This window comes from Leopardus geoffroyi, chromosome C2 (assembly GCF_018350155.1).
Source record: "Leopardus geoffroyi isolate Oge1 chromosome C2, O.geoffroyi_Oge1_pat1.0, whole genome shotgun sequence".
Taxonomy (NCBI): domain Eukaryota; kingdom Metazoa; phylum Chordata; class Mammalia; order Carnivora; family Felidae; genus Leopardus; species Leopardus geoffroyi.
Genome location: NC_059333.1, coordinates 153,184,662 through 153,204,725, shown reverse-complemented (window position 1 = coordinate 153,204,725; position 20,064 = coordinate 153,184,662). Strand labels below are relative to the sequence as shown.

Sequence of the window (20,064 nt, the reverse complement as noted above, 5' to 3'; positions counted from 1 at the left end):
GACCTCCCATTCACCTTTCCAGGCCATGTCCTCCAATATCCTCTGCCCCCGGCCTTGTCTTCCAGCCACTCTGGACCATGAGGGCTGCTGATTTACCCACCACGCATGTCGCTGGGCCTCCTAGCCTTCCTAATGGTTCCTTCCTTCCCTCTGGCTACGGAAAGCCCACTCATTCCTCAAGACCTAGTTCTCACACATCCTCTCTCCCATCAAGCTTTCCCAGATACCTTCCTGGGTAGTCCTGCCCAGGGCCTTTGCCCCTGCCTCTGCTGTGAGAGCACTCTATCCCCAGTTCTTTGCATGGCTGGCTCCTTCTCATAGTGTGAGCCTGAGCCCCAAGTTCACCTTTTCACCGAGGTCTTCCCTGGTCACCTTAGCTAATGTTGCAAATCTCCATCAACTCCATCCCATTTCTCTGTGTTACTTTCTTCATAGTACTTGTCACCGCCTGAAATGACTATTTTTCAATTGTCCTCTTCCACAAGATTGAAAACACTATGACAAGAAAGTCATGGCTGCCTTGTGTCCAGCATTTGGTGGCCCGACTATAGTATATGCTCAGATAAATGAAAGAATAGAATCGACATTAAGTATTTCTTTCTGCCGTAGGACAGGGTGGTGTCCTTAGACCCCTGCATACCCTGCAACACATCTAACGAGCACCTCATATGTCCTCGGAACTCAGGAAATTTGCATGGAGTTGAAATCCCAAGATGTTTTGGCAACTTCCCTTAACTCACAGCAGAGGCTGCCTTAATTGTAAAGTGGGAATAAGTAAAAAGGTAAAACTTTGAAATAAGGGGCCAAATCACTTACCAGAAATGAAGGCCTCTCAGAACAAACTTGAACTCCACTTTCTCTGACATCGTGAAAACATGCTCCTTTTCCCTCACAGACACACACACACACACACACACACACACACACACACACACACACAGAGTCAAGTCCGCTGATCTCAGCAATGGCCTCCAACCATTTTTTCTTTTTTCTTTTTCCCTTGGTTCTGCATATGTCTGAATGTGAGCTGAATAGTCCAGTTCCTAAAATGAGTCAGGATTCTGTTGGCTTCAATTTTTTTTTTCTTTCTAACAGAAGCCAGACACTTAAAAACGGGGAGACGGCTGATTGAATTCTGGAGAGAGACATACGTTCCTGGGTTCTTGGGTCAATTTTAGTTTTGGCTAGAGGGAGGAAGTGTGTTTCTTTGCACAGCTTACATTTGGCACGCAGCCTCTGGAAGGTGGCGATAAGCTTCAGCCGGGGCTGTCCCTGCACAGTGTGGTCCAGAGGCTGCCCTTTAACCCGTGTGGGCGGAGCCAATGAATCAAGTCAGTGACCTCGGCCTGCTGACTGAGGGTGCCAGCTGATCAAGGAGCCCAGGGTCCTATACTCACGGCCGCTGTGACATCTGGAAGCATTAATGCTCCGTAGCTGGTGTGTGGGCCGGTTGGAATGCTCACACTTTGGGACAGGATTATTCTGGTCCCTGACATGGATAAAGGTTAGAAGTGAGTGATTCTACCATTTACTTTCCTTCATTCCTTAAGAGCATCATGACACAGAGCCCTGTCGTTGCCGGGTGAGGGGTGGTGCCTGGAGTTGCTAACAGGAAATCTCCCTGAGGATAAACAGAGCTGTCGGTCATTGCCTAGAAACACGTGGTTCTCATTGAACCTGCCCAGGACTTACTGTGGATGCCTCAGAAGCACCAAAACAGGAAGACTCCTCTCTGATATACACACCAAGTTTCTTCTGACCGAAAGGAACTTTCTCAACATTGTTAGACGCTGAGAAGTGATTCTCTCCCCAGCTGTCCGGGAACCAGCTTCACTCGTCCTTCATGAGGACCGAGAGCACATTTTAGGCGTCTCACAGTCTTGAAACTTTAGACTTAAGGATTCTCTTTTCACCGCTCTGACGAATATACTCTCAGAAAGTTGGAAGGGAGGTTAGACAGATGGCTCCACGGGAGATAATCAGAAAATGATCGTTCTTTACTTTTTGAGAAAGGGATAATTATAAAGGGATACATCTAATAAATGCAGCGACAACTCAGTGAATCAACAGGTGTGTTACTTTATCTTTTCATGGAAGATGGGGACGGGCTTTGTTCTTTACCATAAGATGGGTCTAAGAGCTAGACCCGGAATCTGAATAAACCGATCCAAATCCAAGGGCTGTGTTGTGTCCCACATGAGGGCTACTGACTCATTTATTATCCACATCAACAGATTGTTCTGTTTCCAAAATGTTTCATTATCTGTGGAAGGAAAACATTTTTGGCATGCACGTCAAAGTGCTCAGATAACATATTTATGTCTCACTTTTTTCACTGAAGAGAATCTGACCGCATCTGGAAATTCTTCTGTTGTCACCGCTTCTCTGAAACTATTTCCCATCTGTATCCCTTTAACTCCAGTAAAAGACCATCCCGGTGCTCGCGAAATGGGCCTCCTCTGGGAGATTTGGCTTTCTCCGATTGAATGTAAATGAATTCTGTTCTACTGGGCGGCCTGGTGGTGCCTGAAGTACGGACTTTCCAGCCTGTTGGCCAGCACACCCAGAGGAAAAGGGTGTGGGGGAGCGGGGAGGGCATGCCATTGTTTTCGCCAAACCCTAGAGCTGGTGAGGGGGAAACAATCGTTGGCTTTTATCGTAAGGAGTGAAATATGGTATGAAATAATGGCGGACTCACACAGAGGTCACATTGTACAATGGATTATGCTCTCCTTTTCCTTTGGAAGATTGGTTCTGAAGCTTTGCCCCTTGATTTCCTGTTTCAGTTTTGTTCTCTGTAACACCCTGACATTTCACAGAGGTGGTGGCGGCCTTGAGGGGTGGGAGCTGAGGCCGGGTGACATGGGGAATGGGAAGAAGAAAGCTTTTTTTTTTTTTTTTTTATGTTTACTTTTGAGAGAGAGAGAGAGACAGAGCACAAGCAGGGGAAGGGCAGAGAGAGGGAGACACCGAATCTGAAGCAGGCTCCAGGCTCCGAGCTGTCAGCACAGAGCCCGACCTGGGGCTTGAACTCTCAAACAGCAAGATCGTGACCTGAGCTGAAGTTGGACGCTTAACCAACTGAGCCACCCAGGTGCCCCAAGAAGATAGCATTTTATTTAGAGGATAATTTTTAATTAGAAAGAGAGGAGACATCTAGAGTGAACATTATGATCTTTTCAGTCTTTTTCTTTTTTTTCTTTTTTTCCATTGGTTATTTTTTTTTTATTTTGTTTTTTTTTGTTATTTTTTAAAATTTACATCCAAATTAGTTAGCATATAGTGCAACAATGATTCCAGGAGTAGATTCCTTAGTGCCCCTTGCCCATTCAGTCTCTTTAAAAGTAACCGTCTTTGCCTGTCTGGAAAATTAAACGACACCAGATCATTCTTAAACCCCCTCGTCTTCCTGCTTCATCCCCAACACTGCCAGTCTGGAGGTGGGCTATTGTTTTACGGAAGACTGCTAGGCCCTCATTTAGCTGTTTCGGTTCAGACACAGGGTATTCGCTTCATTTGGGGATGCAGGCTGGGAGGGACTGGCCAAAGTCAGCACCTCATGTTAACGTACCTCCTGTTGTTGAGATCATCAGAGTGTCTGTCCTTTCTGTGTGTCCGTATGAACACAGAAAGTGTCTAGCTCCACGCAGAGGTAAATATCGGAAAGTCAGAACTTGCTGAACTGATAAGCAAGAGGGCCCTTTTCGCAAAGCAGAAGAATCCGTGCTCCGGGAGCGTCTACCAAAGGACACCTTTGAGAACCTTCCTTCGCATGAAATGATGCATGCACACAAAAACTGTTTCCAACCTTTCAAAGACACTCGTTACATAAAGCTAGGTCTATCTGTTAGGAGGAACTACCCAGGATTGTTAGCGGTTTCTCTGCTCATGTTAAATAGTGTCCTTGCAGTCGAAAAATCAAGGTAAATGAACGGAGCCTTTGGGCAGCCAGCCTCTTCTGCGTTATTCTGGGTCTATATTCTTGCAAAGACTTGAAATGACTGGTAATGCGTGAAAATGTTTGTTTTAGGATTTGTTCGTAAAATGTTAGCCTCTTGTACCGTTCTTCGGTCAACACCAAGAAATAATAGTGAATCAGAGCAACGTGATTTAACATAAGGCATAACATAAAGAGCTCTATAAGAGGAAAGATGGTCTATCAGTTTATATTTTGCTGAATGGAAAAGGTATAGTTTCGGTGTATCTTTCTGTTAGTAAACCTCTTAGGTCAGCCTGATTAGCCAGTGGGTATCATTTCTCAAACATTTTCTGAGTACTATTTTTATTTCAAATCTTGAAGTCCTAAAATTAGTATCACCAAAGCCACTGTGGTGAAGGTTCTGCCTCCTGTGGCAGAAGGGGCCTATTATCTTTTGATACTTGGTTCCGAGATTGGGCAGTAGGTAATTGAATTAGCAAAGTAGGCATTCGAAACATTCTCTGGGTTTTCAAACTCCAGGGGTGTGTGAATCCAGAGGAGCAGGTGGCAAGTCAGGGGACGGGTCATGTTTACCCAGTTGCCATCCGCTGTGATTGGTGGGACATGATACGGAAAAGTGGCCCCAAGATGTAACAGAGAACACAGAGTCACTGATTAACAGATGAATGTGAGTTAACGTGAAACACGTGTTATTCAAAAATGAACCTGTGCCCTCTTTAATCCAAGTCAGTTCAACAAACATAGTTTTCGAATCAAACTTCATCTAAGACCCACGTTGGCAAAGACTCTGAGCATCTTTCATAGGGAGCACTAATGTCATTGAGTTTGCTCCCCTGCTGATCTGATCCCCCGTTTCTCTTTTATTGGCTGTGTACTGTGTTCAAGGCAGTTCACTTTGTACATCAAGCCAGGGACACTTTGGTGAACTTTCCCATCCCTGGACCCCAGCCAGCTGGAGGATGGTCAAGAAATGGGGCTGATTCTGGTAGAAAGGGGACGTCTATGCCTTAGCCTGTTAAAAATCTGCAGTAATATCACACGCCCCGGGTGAAAAGTGGTTCCTTCACTTTGAGACTTGTTCATCGCCTTCTAGGTGGCTGTCCCACCTCCATCTGAGATTTGTCTGCAGGACCCTCCTCTGTGGCAAGGCCCACCTCTACTGCCTCCTTTCTGCCCACCGCAACCCAACATTCGTCCAGTGCGTGAGCCATGTTGAACTCATAGGTACTCTCTAGTGCAAGTCTGCTGTTGGCACCTCTGTGCCCTTGCACGTGCTATTCGTCCCTGCCTGGAACTGCCTTCCTCTTCTCACTCTGCTCTCTAGGAGTTCTCTTTATCTTCCAAGATCCACATGAAGCACTACCTCCTCTGAGTCAAGAATGCAGATCATGACAGGCCGACTGCCGGTAGAGGGAAACATTTCTGAGGGCTTGTGAGAGAGCCGACGATGAGGTTAGGGCCCGGGAGTGTGGGGGACAGAGGCTCTGCAGCCTGGGCCCAAGGAAGGAGGAACAGGAAGGGGGCATCCTGGGGGAAGCTTTGGAGATGGTACTCCTTCCATAATCAAAGCATCTAGGTGTGTGACAGGCTGCTTAAGCCCTCTGGGCTTCAGTCTTCCCATTTGTAAAATAGGAGTGAAAGTTAAGGAGACCAGATGGCCCAGTTTGCCTGGCACATCCCTGATATGTGTCTCTGTCTTGCTCGTCCATCTGATTAAGTCTCCCGCTTCACTCTCGAAAATATCCTCGTTTCGGCAATAAATTATATGATCACCCCACTGATAGCAGCACCTTCTATGCATGGGTACTGAGGATTCAGTATGTGCCTTAGCTGTTAATGGTTTTTGGGTTTTTTTTAAGTTTATTTATTTCAAAAAAGAAAGCATGAGCAGGGGCGTGGCCCAGAGAGAGGAAGAGAGAGAATCCCAAGCAGGCTCCACGCTCATTGCAGAGCCCAACTCAGGGCTTGATCTCATGACTACGACATCATGACTTGAGCCAAAGTCAAGAGTTGGATGTTAACCAACCGAGCCACCCAGGCACCCCCATAACTTTTAGAATGGTACCCACGTTAGCTGGTGTAATTCCCGTTTATATCTGAACTCCGTACAGGGATGGGGCCGTAAGCAGCTGGGATTGATTTCGAGGGTGATACGCTTGGGGAATGAGACTCCGAAAACAGACTGGAGGACTGCTCTGTCCCTCCAGTCTTGAGGCCCAGGGACAAGAACTGCATTAGGGTGGCTCTGTTCTGGGACCCCAGGAGAGACCTATGTCCTCTCTCTACCTCTAGGTCAGCAAACAACTCAGAGGTACCATAGGCAGGCCCCTCTCTTGAGGCCACAACATGGGAGTGCTTTGTTTTCTCCAACCCCTTTATCAGACCACCACGGCCTGGAGAGTCTTTAGTAAAAGCTCTAGACGTTCCTCTGAATGGTAACGGACTCTCTGTTGCAGCATCATGCCTTTGGAATCGTCCCGATTCATACTTTGAACCCCGTAGTTTATGCAGGGAGGTTTGGCTAGACCACGCCAAGTGTACCAAGCACTTCGTCCTCAGATGGGCCTGGGACCTCGGAGGCTTCTGACCACAGAGGCTCCTGACCGAGGCTAACTCGGACTCTGCCACCAAGTGATGTCCACATTGTCCTTGGGCTCCTGACAGTTTCCCAAATCACCACCATCTCCTGGTTTTGACTTACACAATGTTTTCTTTGGGGTCCGGACAAGGGGAGTAAAGGAGACCAAATGCCAGCAGAAAACCCTCATTAGCTGCCTTGGCCGAATCCAGCCTTGACACTATGGCCCACATCCTCTTGTCCTTGTTGTGTGTGTTTGGTGAAGACCTATTATTCACATTCCAGTAGACATGGGCCTCATCCAGCTCCCAGAGGTCCTGGAAGATAAGCAGCCGTGTCATGGGAAGCATTTGGACTCGGCTGGTCTGGAAAATAGATGAGAATTGAGTGGGCAGGGACGAGCAGGGGGCAATGGCCACAGAGTCCTTGGCCAGCCACAGAAATGAATCTGTTGGACACGAGCGCCGTGGTGTTTGGCTTGTCTGCAACGCAGGAAGAAAACAGCGTTTCCCTTTGGTTTTAAGCAAAGAAGTGGCGAGGGAGCACCTGGGTGGCTCAGTTGGTAAGCGTCCGACTCTTGATCTCAGCTCAGGTCACAGTGTCATGGTCATGAGTTCGAGCCCTGTGTCAGGCTCTGGGCTGACAGCACCGAGCCTGCTTGGGGTTCTCTCTCTCCCTCCCTCCCTCTCTCTCTCTCTGTCCCTCCCCCCACCTCTCAAAATACATTTTAAAAAAAGTATGCAAAGAAGGTGTTTACAACCAAGCTGGGAGTAGGGGATGTCGGCAATTGCTTACCTACATGACGTGAGATCAGGTGGCCCCCTGCTCTTACAAAAGGCACGGGTGGTCCTCAAAGTATGGAATAAGCAGGTGAAGACAACCTTAGTGACCACCTAGGCGACCACCCTGATTGAACACAAGGACGCCGAGACCCCGGGGACTCGAACGGGCAGCTGTTAGCAGGCAGAGCTCGGGCCGACGCCCGGGACTGTCGAGTGCCCCCCAAGGCCCTCTGGGCCTTCACTGGGTGCTTCTTGCCGCCAGCAGCCAGTCACATGACCTGGACAAGTCCTGGAACTCAGGGCCTGTGGTTCCTTATCTGTCAGCTGAGGCCAAGGGACGGCGTGATCTCCAAGCTGCCTCCCAGAAACCACATTCCGGGATGCTCTGTTCCCCTTCCAGGCCGAGACAGCATGGAGAAGCCTGGCCTCTCAGCCAACAGGCGCTTTTATCTCCCACACTCTGGCCAGGAGTCAGTCTTTGGCCCCAGTGGCAGAAATGGGTCAGGATGAAGGGTTCTGGGCCTCCCAGACTTTGAGCTAGTGCTTCCTTCTTCTTGATCAAGGGAGGAACAGGAAGGTCTGGTTTTCCCCCCACCTGTGCCTGTGCGTGACTGCCACCCCAGCCCCAGCCTCCTCTGTACCTGAGAGGCAGGGACATGGTTATAATTACCGGCTCTGGAGCTGGATGGCCTGCCAGCTGAGAGACCTCAGGCAGACCTCTGGCCTCCCCTTGCCTCTCAGTTTCTCCATCTGTAAAATGGGGATGGTACTAGCACTCACCTCCCAGGGCAAGGACTGCACGCGCTAATGTGTGTAAAGCACTCAGAGCCTGCACACGTGTTAGGTAGTGTCGTGGCTGTTGCATACAAACCTACCCAACATAGAAAAATCCTGCCCTTCCACGACCCGGACAGGGACTGGGTTGCTCAGTTCTAGCTGAGGGAACATCTGCACATCGGCAACAGGATTAGGCGATCGGAATCAGACCCATTAGAGCGCCAAGCAACCTTCGAACTCCCTTTGAACGAGGACCACCCTGAACCTCCCCGAAAAATGTCATTTTCCCCAATTGAAGTGATTCCCGTGTAACCACAGTCGGGAGCACAACTGGCTGAGATTTTCATTCACCACAGACTCAGTCTCCACTTCCCTTCTCCACATTCCCCTGGGGCAGATCAGACGTCACACGGGGTCACATCACATAGCTGTCGGCACCCTGTTCGCAGGCCGCCCAAGACTCCAGGGGCCAGAAGCTCTGAGCCGCGTCTCCACCCCGCCTGGCACACGCTGAGGCTTCAGCTGGTGCTCACCCCCTCGCCCTGCCTCCCAGCTTCCTCCTGTTTGGGGGTATTCACAGTGCTGGGCTCCTTGCACCCAAGGATAGCCAACTTGGCTGGTCTGGGGCTCTGTTCCCGCCCTTCCTCTCCCAGCCTAGAGACCCAAAGCACCAATTTGCAGAGCCAGGAAGAACTCTGCCTCCACGCCTGATTTTGATCGGGGACAAATGCATCGCACAAGACTCAGAGATTCTGTGTCTCTAAACCCAGACCAAAGTGTTTGTGTGACCAGGCCCCGCCCTCTCAGCAGAGGCATGCAGGCACCCCGGGGCTGCAGCAGGACCGGTTTTCGCAGTGACCTTTCGGCGAATGTTTGCTCCAGAAGACCAACAGGTTAAGTGGAGGATGCTTCAGAATGAGAAACGAGTGGAATTAAGAACATGAGCACCACACGTGCAAATTCTCCAATGCTGAGTGAACGAAATGCGTTCCATCCACCCACTGTGTGCCCTTCGTGCCTAAATAGAGGGCAACCCCCAGATAACACAATACCCCGCTTCCCTAATGAGGTGCATTCAACATTTCTTTGGGCCAGCTTAATAGGAATCAGAAATGGGGTTGCCTTGGGGGTGGGGGATGGGACTGGACTGGAAAGAGGCAGGAGGGAACTTTCTGGAATGAGAGACAGATTGTACCTTCACTGGGGCGGGTGGTGATGTGGGTGACTTCATTTGTCAGCATTCATCAAACTACACTCTGAAGATCCGTGCATATTAGAATATAAACTTTTCCTCAATAAAAGAAGTTAGAAACGCGAATTAAATAACTTCGACTCACAATATTTAACCTAACTACGCAGTTGCATTCTTAAAATTACGTTAAGAATAATACGTCAACTTATATTATTCTTCCCATTCACACATCTCACAAAATGGTTTTATGTACACGTACATCCTTTGACATCAGCATATATCATGACAAAGCCACTTTTCAAAAATTTTTTAAATGTTTACTTCTGAGAGAGAGAGAGAGCGCGCGCGCACACGTGTGCGTATGAGCACAGGCGGGGCAGAGAAAGAGGAAGAGAGAATCCCCATGCAGGGCTCAAACTCACGAACCATGAGATCATGACCTGAGCCCAAACTGAGTCTAATGCTTAACCAACTAAGCCACCCAGGTGTCCCTCAAAGACTTTATTTTTAAGTAATCTCTACACCCAACATGGGGCTCAAACTGGCGATCCCGAGATCGAGAGCTGCATGCTCTACTGACTGAGCCAGCCGGATGCCCCGGAAATGCAGTACATTTTCAATCCAAGCTTCTTATTGAAATTTTTTTTGCAAACCGTGAATGCCCATTTCCATAACATTGCAACGGTTTTTCTCATTTGTCTCGTGATTATACGTGATCCTCACTACATCAGGGACCTGTGTTTTGCTTTCTAAAAGGGACTTTCAAATAGTTATCACAGTTTGCCATACTCTCTCCGAAGAATAATTCCCAAATCTGTGTTAAATCTCATTGCCTTCTTCCCATTAATTCCCTCTGGTGGCCTCTAAAAGCAGCCAAAACCAGGGCTGATTGAGACTGAATCAGGCTGATGTATCTTCCCAGATTCTGTGGTTCAAACAAAGTAATTGAGACCGTACCAAATTATGAGATATTCTTAAAGAATAAGAAGTCCTAAACTAGGAGAGATTTGTAAAGGCAGCACACTCTTTTGTAATAATTAATTGGGGGAATTAGACCATCTTATTTGTTTTCAGATATATTATAGTAAATCCTGGCATATGTGTTTAGACCAAAGATAAAATCGAGATTAATGCAGCAAATTTGGGGATCTTATTCTATAGTTTGTTATTAAAAGATGAGCACTGTTGGCTTAAGTTAGAAGTTTCTTGCTGTAAAATGTTAAGTTTTGCTCCCTACTGTGAATGGGAAGTTGAAACATTCTTTTTTCTTTTTTAATGTTTATTTGGGGGGGAGGGGCAGAGATAGAGGGAGAGAGAGAGAATCTCAAGCAGCCTCAGCACTGTCAGCACAGAGCTGGATGTGGGGCTTAAACCCACGAACCATGAGATCGTGACCTGAGCTGAAACCAAGAGTCAGATGCTCAAACGACTGAGCCACCCAGGCACCCCTGAAACATTCTTGAATAAATTCAGACACACTATATTTTCCTTAAGAGCTTTAAAAATGAGAGAGTTTGATTTAAACAGATGATTCTGGTTAGAAAAGGGATTATAAACGCAGTCCTAAATTATGAATTACTAATTACAAATTTTACAACTTGACCTTAAGTTATGTCCGGTCTTCAGCGACAAGCAGGGTTATGTAATGATGTATGTAAAGAAGTCTGTTTTTCTCACCATATCCTCAATTTAGGCATCAAAAATAGTGTTATTCTTAAAGAAACCACCATGGAAGGCTTACACTGTTGTTTCGGTTTGTTTTTTGTTTTGTTTTAAAAAAATTTTTAATGTTGAGTTTTGAGAGAGAGAGAGAGACAGGGCACGAGCAGGGGAGGGGCAGAGGGAGAGGGAGAGGGAGACACAGAATCTGAAACGGGCTCCAGGCTCCGAGCTGTCAGCACAGAGCCCGACGTGGGGCTCGAACTCACAAACTGTGAGATCATGACCTGAGCCAAAGTCGGACGCTCAACCGACTGAACCGCCCAGGAGCCCCGCAGAACTCTGATTTCAAATGACGTTATAGGTCATTCTCTAGTTGGAGCAGAGAAAGGGGCCCAGAGAAGTCCTGCTGGATGCCTCTTCTCCTCTCTAGGGAGATGACTAAGGGGGGTTGATAGCACCCTAGGTATTCTGTGGAACACAGATTGAAAACCTCTGGCAGTGGACCATGCATGAACGCTTGGTCTTAGAAGACCTGGGTTCAAAACCTGGGTTCTAGACTCTGTGATGCTGGCAAGGACTTAACTTGAGTCTCATTTTCCTCCTCCAGACAAGGAGGGTGAAAGCTCATCTCCAGGAGTAGCTACCGGGATGCTTATAAATGTGCTTTGGAAACCATGAAGTATAAGGTTTATTTTGTTCCTTAAGTCTTACCGTCTCCTGGTGACATTCCATTCGCATGTTGCGTGCCATCTCATCTCAATTATTTAGGGACTTCGGATTATCTGGCCTCGTTGATGGTACTGCTTTCACCCTTCAGCTTGGCAGCAATATTGTCCGCTGGAGGATGGTCAAGGGGGAAGGGATGACTTTGCAGTAAGGGATTCCAGGTTCATAATTCATTCTTGGGATGGACCACTGTGACAGATTTCTTTTCCCTTTCAGGTGGGCCAAGAGAAGGGAAACTGTTCTTTCCAAAAAAACCCAACCCCCTGCATCATCCCTCAAGAGCAAGAAAATATCTTCCATACGATATTTGCCTTTTTCACAAAGTCTGGAAGAAAAGTCTTGGTAAGAATTTGCTCACTGGTTGGGTTAACATGGGTGGTCCTCACGAGGAAGGCGAGTAGGAGATAGAGAGACTAGTTTTCTATTTGGCATTTATTATTTTCCAAATCTGGTTTTAATCAATTGACGTCTCAAGTCACAAGGACTGTGGTCAAGTCCTATTTTTCAGCCTGAGGTTTCAATCAAAGTGTTAAATTTACATTCCAAATTCCATTGCCTGGCAAAGGGAAAACCCTTGCAACCCACCAAGCACAAAGTAAAACATTTCTCCAACGAGTATGAGTCTAATCAAGACTGATGGTTCTACAACCACTTGGGAAAACTCCTGGGCAGTCTCCACTAAAACTAAACATCTCCATATCCCACGACCCAGCAGTTCCACTCTGAGGTATACCCCCAAGAGAAATGTGTACTTATGTGCCCTAAAAGACATGGATAAGAAGGTTGACAGCAATCTTCTTAGAGCTAAAAGCTGGGAACAGTCCAGATCCCCATCAACAGGAGAATGGGTAAACAATTGTGGTGTAGCCCCACATGCAGGAATATTACAGAGCAAGGAAAAATACTACCCCACGTTACAACAGGAACGAATTTCACAGACATAATAATGCCTGAAAGAAGCTGGAGCCAAAGCACACATAGCATAATATTTCACTTATAGGAAGTTCAGAAAAACCAAGGCTAGCAATAGTAATGAAGTTCAGGATAGTGGCTACATTTGAAGGAATGTCAACAGGAGAGGGCATGAGGGAACCTGCTTCAGTACCAGAATTATTCTACACCTTGATCTGGGTATAAACATGAAAAATATATCAAGGGGGACCCTTAAGATTTATTCCATCTACTCTATGTAAGTTATACCTCCATTTTTTTTTTAAAGTGAAGGTATTGAAGATACAGTTATATGCTTTCCCCAAGCCTCCTTTCCCCATATATTTGGTTATATCTCTTTAGCTTATTATTTCAGGATGGGCACATCTCACTTTTCTTTTTCTCTTTTTTCCTAAAAAAAAAAAAGGAGGACTGTTTGCCACTTGCACTATGGGTTCTTTTGGTTTGTATTTTGTTTTGTTTTTAACTTACCTAGTGCTGATGATACAATTATTTTTAAAAGCCCTTAGCATTATTAGGTATAGTGATACCTCGTTGTTTGACAGACACAACTCTGTGTGCGGCTGGCAGTTTTACCCCAGCCACGAAACATCATGCCGGTAGGTGTGTGCGTTTTGGATTCTACCATACGAAAGAGAAGAATTCCTCTTTTGTAACTTACATTTGGAATGTAGGTGTCTGTTGGTGATTCGCGTGTTTTCTTGGTCAAACGTGCTTTTCTTTCCTCCTGTGTTTTCGTGAGTCATGATATGACTTCTGAGCCCTCTAATTTGCTCTACCTGGAAAAGGAGCACGAAAGTGTGTTTGCCAACTGCACAGGCAGAGATCACATAATGCAGGAAATAACATCCTGTGTTCAAAACTCATAAGAAAAATTCTTTTGGAATACGTAAATGTGTGTCTTTTTGAAAACAGTCATCTGTCCCTGTGAAATCCAGTTTTTGGGTAGTGTAAACCAGTGAGTGGCTTTTTCCCATTTGCTTGACCTGAAGCTGTGTTCTGGTGCCTGCAGGGGCAGGAAATCCCTCCATTGCCCTCTGGTGGCAAGAAGGAATGATTACGATCTTCCTTTGGAATTCTCTGCCTAGGATTGTTTTAGTCGCCAGAATAGAAGCTCATGGAGCCCTCTGCTCCATAAACTGCTGCGCATTTGTCTTTGTTCTTAATACCGTTTGAAAGAAAGTTCTCTGATTTCTCTTCTCAGGACTGTGAAAAACCAGGAATCTCTTGCCTAACAATGCACTGTAACCTTAGCGCGCTTGCTAAAGAAGAAAGTCGTACTATAGACATTTACATGCTGCTGAACACAGAAATATTGAAGAAGGTAATGCCCTTCGGTTCATTTAAAAGCATTGGTATTACAGGGGCGCCTGAGTGGCTCAGTGGGTTAAGTGTCCAACTTTGGCTCAGGTCATGATCTCACGGTCCGTGAGTTCGAGCCCTGCGTCGGGCTCTGTGCCGACAGCTCAGAGCCTGGAGCCTGTTTTGGATTCTGTGTCTCCCTCTCTCTCTGCCCCTCCCCTGCTCACACTCTGTCTCTCCCTGTCTCTCAAAAATAAATAAATGTAAAAAAAAATTTTTTTTAAGTAAAACATTAAAAAAAATTCTTTTAAACATTGGTATTATTATTAGGTATAGTGATATCCAGTATGAATACGCTGTATGCTAGCTAACTTGACAATAAATTGTATTTAAAAAAATAAAATAAAAGTTTTATTTAGCAATGAAAAAAAAGAGATTTTAAAAAGAAAAGCCTTGGAGTAGGTTTTCTCATGAAACACTGCCTGCCCCCTTTAAAACGTTTCTGGCAAGTGCCATTGGTAATTCGCTGCAGGAAGATGCTGGGGTAGGGGTGGGGGCCACTAGACCCTTGCTATTGTACATGCGGTCTGAGCACCAACAGTATCAGCAGCACTTGGGATCTTGTTAGAAATGTGGAATTTAAAAAGAAACATGAAAAGACATGCAGAATCTTGGGCTCCGTCCCAGGCTTCCTGAACCAGCATCCTTCAGTTTAATAAGCTCCCCGGGTGTTTTGTTTGGCACATTTAAGTTTCTCCCGACTTCAGCTTGCATCAGAATCCCCTGGAGACCTTGTTAAAATGCAGATTCCTGGGGACTGAGTCTGAGATTCTGTCGTTCTGACAAGCTCCCATGCGATACCTCTAGCACTGCTCTGCGGACCCCATGCTAGATCGGGGGTCAGCACACCTTTTCTGTGACAGGCCAGTTGTAAATATTTCTGGCTTTTCAGGGTACACAGTCTTTTGTCACAGCTCAACTTGGCCATTGTCTTGAGAAAGCAGCCATAGACAATACTCAGATGAATGGGCATGGCTGTGTTCCAATAAAACTTTATTTACAAGAACAGGCAAAGGGCCAGATTTGACCCATGGGTGGTAGTTTGCCAGTCCTTTGTTTAGATGACACTTTATTTCAGGGAAGTCCAACTTTTGATCTTCAGGTCACTTTGCTATTACGAGTTTATCACAAGTGGCTCATTTAAAAATACCTCAGTCAGTGAATTAGCGGTTCTCTAAAAATATCATACAAATTCCCTGTGATTTATTTTAACATAAGAGCTGCGGAGTATGAAAGGCCACAGCCAACCAGCTGCTTTAAAAAGAATCACTTGGGAAGATAAAATAAAATATGCGTGTTAGCTACAGAGATTCTATTTATTTTCCTCTGGAAAAACTGTGTGTGTTAGTCGGTATAAACCTGAATGAATATCTTTAGAAAAGTCATCCCAATGTTAGTTTTAAATTAGGCCTGGCAGTAGCATGCTGACCTGAGAAGTCACAGGCACGAGAGATGCAAGATGTTTCGCCCACTTTTCCATCTGTGACTGGTGCGGCCCCCACACGCCCAGGGAGAGCCGCGCACAATTCTCTTTTCCTTGGTTTCCTTTGCAGGGAAACTAGTTTGGGGCAAGTTGGGCTCTCCCGGCAGTGTTTCCCTGTTGCTCCTCTCCCTTAAAAAAGGACAGCGTTGGGGGGGTGGGGGGCAGCACCTGGGTGGCTCAGTCGGTTAAGCATCTGACTCTTAGTTTTGGCTCAGGTCCTGATCTCATGGTTTGTGAGTTCAAGCCCCGCCTCAGACTCTGCGCTTGTCAATGGGCAGCCTGCTTGGGATTCATTCATTTTCTCTCTCTCTCTCTCTCCCTCTCTCTCTCTTTCTCTCCCTCCCTCTCTCTCTCTCTCTCTCCCTCCCCTTCCTCCCTCCCTCCCTCTCTCTCCCCCTCCATCTCTGCCCCCCCCCCACTCACTCTCTCAAAAATCAACAAATTACAAAAAAAAAGAAAAGAAAAGGGACAGCGTTGGGAGAGGACCAGGCGAAAGCTAGAGTCCCAGTGGCCGTCCTGTGATTCCGGAAGCGTGTCTGGAAGCCCCACATCGCAGGAAGTGCCTTCCCAACGTGGGTCTCCTGGGTCAGGCTGAAAGATTAGGCTTCCGTATACTTACCTGTCCCGTTCATCTTCATCTGACAGTTTTAGTCCCCACGCCACACTCGTCACTGTCGACGAGTCCTGATCCGGGCATGGACGGCACGGGGGAAGCCATTCTGATTCCTCCTGCACCCACAACCCAGATGTTTGCCGCTTGCACTCTGTCATTTGTCCTTAATTGAATTGCAAGGCCTCAGGCCTTTCTTGTGTACACGGCTCAGTGGCCTGGCCTTCTGCGTGACTCTCCCTGTCAGTGGCCAGTGGTAACCCTTTGCCAAGGATCATGTCCCACTGACCGCCGTTCCCAAGGACCATCCAGTCCAGTCTGCGCCCTGAGAGACAGCCGTGGGGTGTCGTGTGTAGGTGCTGGACGATCAGTCTCCCTGAAAGTGCCCTTTCTGCAGAAGCCAGAAATTTCAGGTGCAGAGGAGAGCCTAAAATGAGGCTGCCCTGGAACCAGATGGGTCCCCAGCTGCTCCTAGAGCTTGAAATGCAGAATGTCAGTCCCCTGAAGCCAGCCATGACCTCCCTTGGGGAGTGAGCACCAGACGAGACGCCCCAGAGCCCTCCGGCCTCCCTAAGGGTCTGGAGCCCCTCCAGCCTTGAGGTTGGCCTGGGCCTCCAGTTGTGTTTATTTTCCTTTGACCTCAAGGTCCAGCCCCAGACAAGGGAATTTGAGGTTTTATTGTTTTGATCTTAACTAGTTTTCATTTGAAATGCAGGGTCTGACTTTTTAAATTATCAGAGGATTCAGATTGCTCTGAAAGTGCCCTTCTCCAACCACAGGGAGGCCTATCCTGGGGCGGGCTGTTCATCTGCCCGCCTTTAACTCTGACAATTACCACCATCATTGTTATTATCCTTGTGATTATGAGGATCCACAGTGACGATTAGTCAAGGTTGCGAATAAACCACACATTTATGAAACTGTTAAATTGGTAAAAGATTATTCGCACACAGAAGTATTTACTGCTGGAGGAGAGCTGACGGGAGCGGTTCGTTTGCATGACAAGCTTCCCGGAAGCATTGAAAATCGGTTTCACTGCCCTTTAAAAAAAGGGGACAATAATTAGCGCATACCTCCCAGGTGAAGCAGGCAAAGTGGCCTCCCCGTGTGCCCTCCCAGGAGGGTCTTTGTGGTTTCTTTGGCAGAGATGAGCAGAGGGAACTGTTTTCTCTGAGAGGGTCCTCTGCTTTCACTTTCGGGGGGGGGGTAGGTTTTACCAGAAGTGGGTCAGAGCTGGCATCTGATACGTACCTCCTTGTGTGGCAGGCAGACTGAGGAAGTGTGGGTGGGTCTACTGCAAGTCACCTCGCTGGCAGAGCCCCAGCCACCCCCACAGGTGGGCTGCGGAATGTTCCAGTTCCCTGCCTGTCCTGCTTCCTCACTGGAAGCCAGGCTGGTCCTCCACCCACAGTCAAGGTAGCACTGTCTGTACCACTGGCTCAAGCTGCTGACCCTTCCCTGAGCCGCAGTTTTGCCCTCTTTCCAGATCCCAACCCCATCCCTGCCTGGTGGCCATTTTCTCATTCTGTGGATCTGAGCCCCACACCAAGGCCACTGCTGGTGGGCTCTTCCTGAGTCTTAGATGTGCCCACGCAGCCCTCCCCCGTCTCCTTACTCCTCAAACCATGGCCTGATTTATAAGCTAGATGTGTCCCTCTCTCATCACTCCATCCAGCCTCCTCTCTCCATGTTAAATGGTTTTTGACCCCCAGACAGCCTCATTGAAGGGTAAAAAAAGAGTTAAAAGTAACTCATGTGAAGGGTTTGAGGGTTGTGGTCAGAGCAGGAAGATGCTTGAGAAATATAAATCAGATGCCTTCCATGGAATGCCAGGCCTGGATTTGTTGTACACAGTTAAACAGCTTTATTTATTTTCTACTCTTTGTGAGTATGTCAATATCAGTGTCCAAATATCTGGCTCTTACCGCTTGGAAACCATAGTGCACAAGCTTGCGTGTATTGATGACTGGCAAAACTTCAGCTTTTCAGCATCCGCCATAGTATGAAAGAATTCTCGAGAGGCAGACTGGAAACCTCTGTTTACGTGGGTGCCTGGAATGGGGAGGTACCTAGTTCAGGGATAAAATTTTCGTCCGGCCCACATGGAATCTCGGAATTCAGTTCTTCCTGCTACGTTGAGGCCCAGCCGTTGTCACTGATAAATGTGTCACTGAGTTGTGTTGTTTCCTCCACAGGACAGTTCATCTGTCATCCAGTTCATGACCCGTGCCAAGGTCAAGGTGGATGCTGCCCTGAGGGTGGTGGAGATAGCCAATGGGAACCCAGAAGAGATGACGGTGAGTCAGCCAGCCTTAGAACAGCCCTCTTGGGAGGGTGAGGGAATCTGGGTGGCTTGGTGCTAGAATTTGAGGGTAAAGACAGTCTCTGAGCCAAGATGTTGGCTTTGCGGTAGACCCAAGACCATGCCTGCCTTGGCTCCCAGGCCCCCACGGAGAACTGCTGCGGTCTGCTCCTGTGATAGCATTGTTCTTTACTGTGCCATCATTATGTGAAGGCTCTCTGCTATGACCAGCTCAAGGAAAAATAGTCTGGAAGTACCCTTGACAGGGCTTGGATTTCCACTCTGAAAGCCAAGACTATTTTTATCTTTCTCAGACCTTTCCCTGAAACCTCATCTGCCTCCCCAATCATATTGCTCCATGGATAAACACTAGGCGTCTTAAAAACAAGTGGTTTGAATAACTTTCAAGAAGTCACATCCAAATTTCTAAGCCCTCCAACCTTCTTTCACTCTCTGCCCCCTTGTCCTGCCTAAAGTTAGGGGGATGCAAGCTTCAGAGACACAGGAGGGTGCGGCAGCGGGAGGCGTGGATGTAGGGGTGTGGGGGAGGCTGGAGGGGAAGTGTGGCCTTGGGATTGTGCTGCCTTTTACGGGTTTTCAGGGGTCGGGAGGGGAGGTGCATTCTTGACACTCACTCTCAGATCCTGGGCAGATAGAAAGGGTCGAGACAGCAGCCTGCGAACGGGTTTTGCCACCGAGCTAGGCAGTGACGCTACCTTTCTGCATCTACTTCCCTGGAATTCACCTCCTCTCAAGGGACTCTTGGAGGGGTCGGTGTTGCCGTGACAAATTTACAAATGTGATAAAGTCATAGAGGTTGTGTACCTGCAAAGAAAAGGCTGTTAACTTATTTTGCAACAACAATAGGAGCACCACGTGTCTCAGTGTTAGGATATGAATCGGCCCAAAGCCCATTCGTGTAAGACCCTGAAAAAAAAATAAGTCTCTGGGGACTGCAACGAAACCTCAGTCCCGCTCCTGTGTGTGGCGAGCCAGAGCCAAGAGCACCAGCTAGTGCGGAACGAAGGTGAATCGGGGAATGGGGGAGGGTTATTAGAGCTGCACCAGGGCTTGGGCATACCATGCTCAGTGTGGGCAAGGGCGGCCAGGTGCAGAGCTGGACTCCTCTGTTCACTCTGAGAAATTGTCCAGGCACTAATTTTAATAACAGGAACCAAAAAGGGTGACTTGGAATGGCGCTGGCGTCTCTCACCCTCTAGGGCGAGTTTTTCCAGCGGATCAGGTGTTCAGAGCGGGCTTTTGCCTTCTCCTCACCGCCTTTTGGGCATTTCACTGCTAATTCAGACCCTCGCCTGAGAAGTGAAGGAGACTGGTTCATCGTTCATTGTCATAGGTCTGGTTAAAAAGTTTTATAGCCCAACATGCGAGGTTTGGAAAGTTTGAGTAGACCACGGTGTTCCCGCTTGAGAGCTAAGGGATGTGATTTAGCAGGTTTCCTACAGGTGGAATCCCTTGTGTAGATGAAAAACCAATTGACTGGGCACATCGCCCTCAGTGAGAACACTGAGCTGTGGGGTCCGGGAGGACATTGCTTAACATCCCATCGTTGGCCTTCTGAGTCATCTGGATGCCCCCAAAATGCCACTTCCGTTAACTACTGTTCCATTTTGAGCACTGTGGTGATATTTTCATTATCAAGAGAGAAAGAAGGTCTCACTTCCAATGAGTTTTCTTTAGC

General features: G+C 47.5%; 1 protein-coding gene across 1 annotated transcript in view; it reads left to right on the top strand.

The window, feature by feature from the left end:
• The window catches only part of ITGA9 (integrin subunit alpha 9), a 345,274-nt gene that overhangs the window by 293,499 nt on the left and 31,711 nt on the right, over positions 1-20,064 (top strand). The window contains 3 exon segments of the mRNA XM_045436561.1: positions 11,874-11,999; positions 13,813-13,932; positions 18,259-18,360. Coding sequence (XP_045292517.1) covers positions 11,874-11,999; positions 13,813-13,932; positions 18,259-18,360 — 348 coding nt within the window.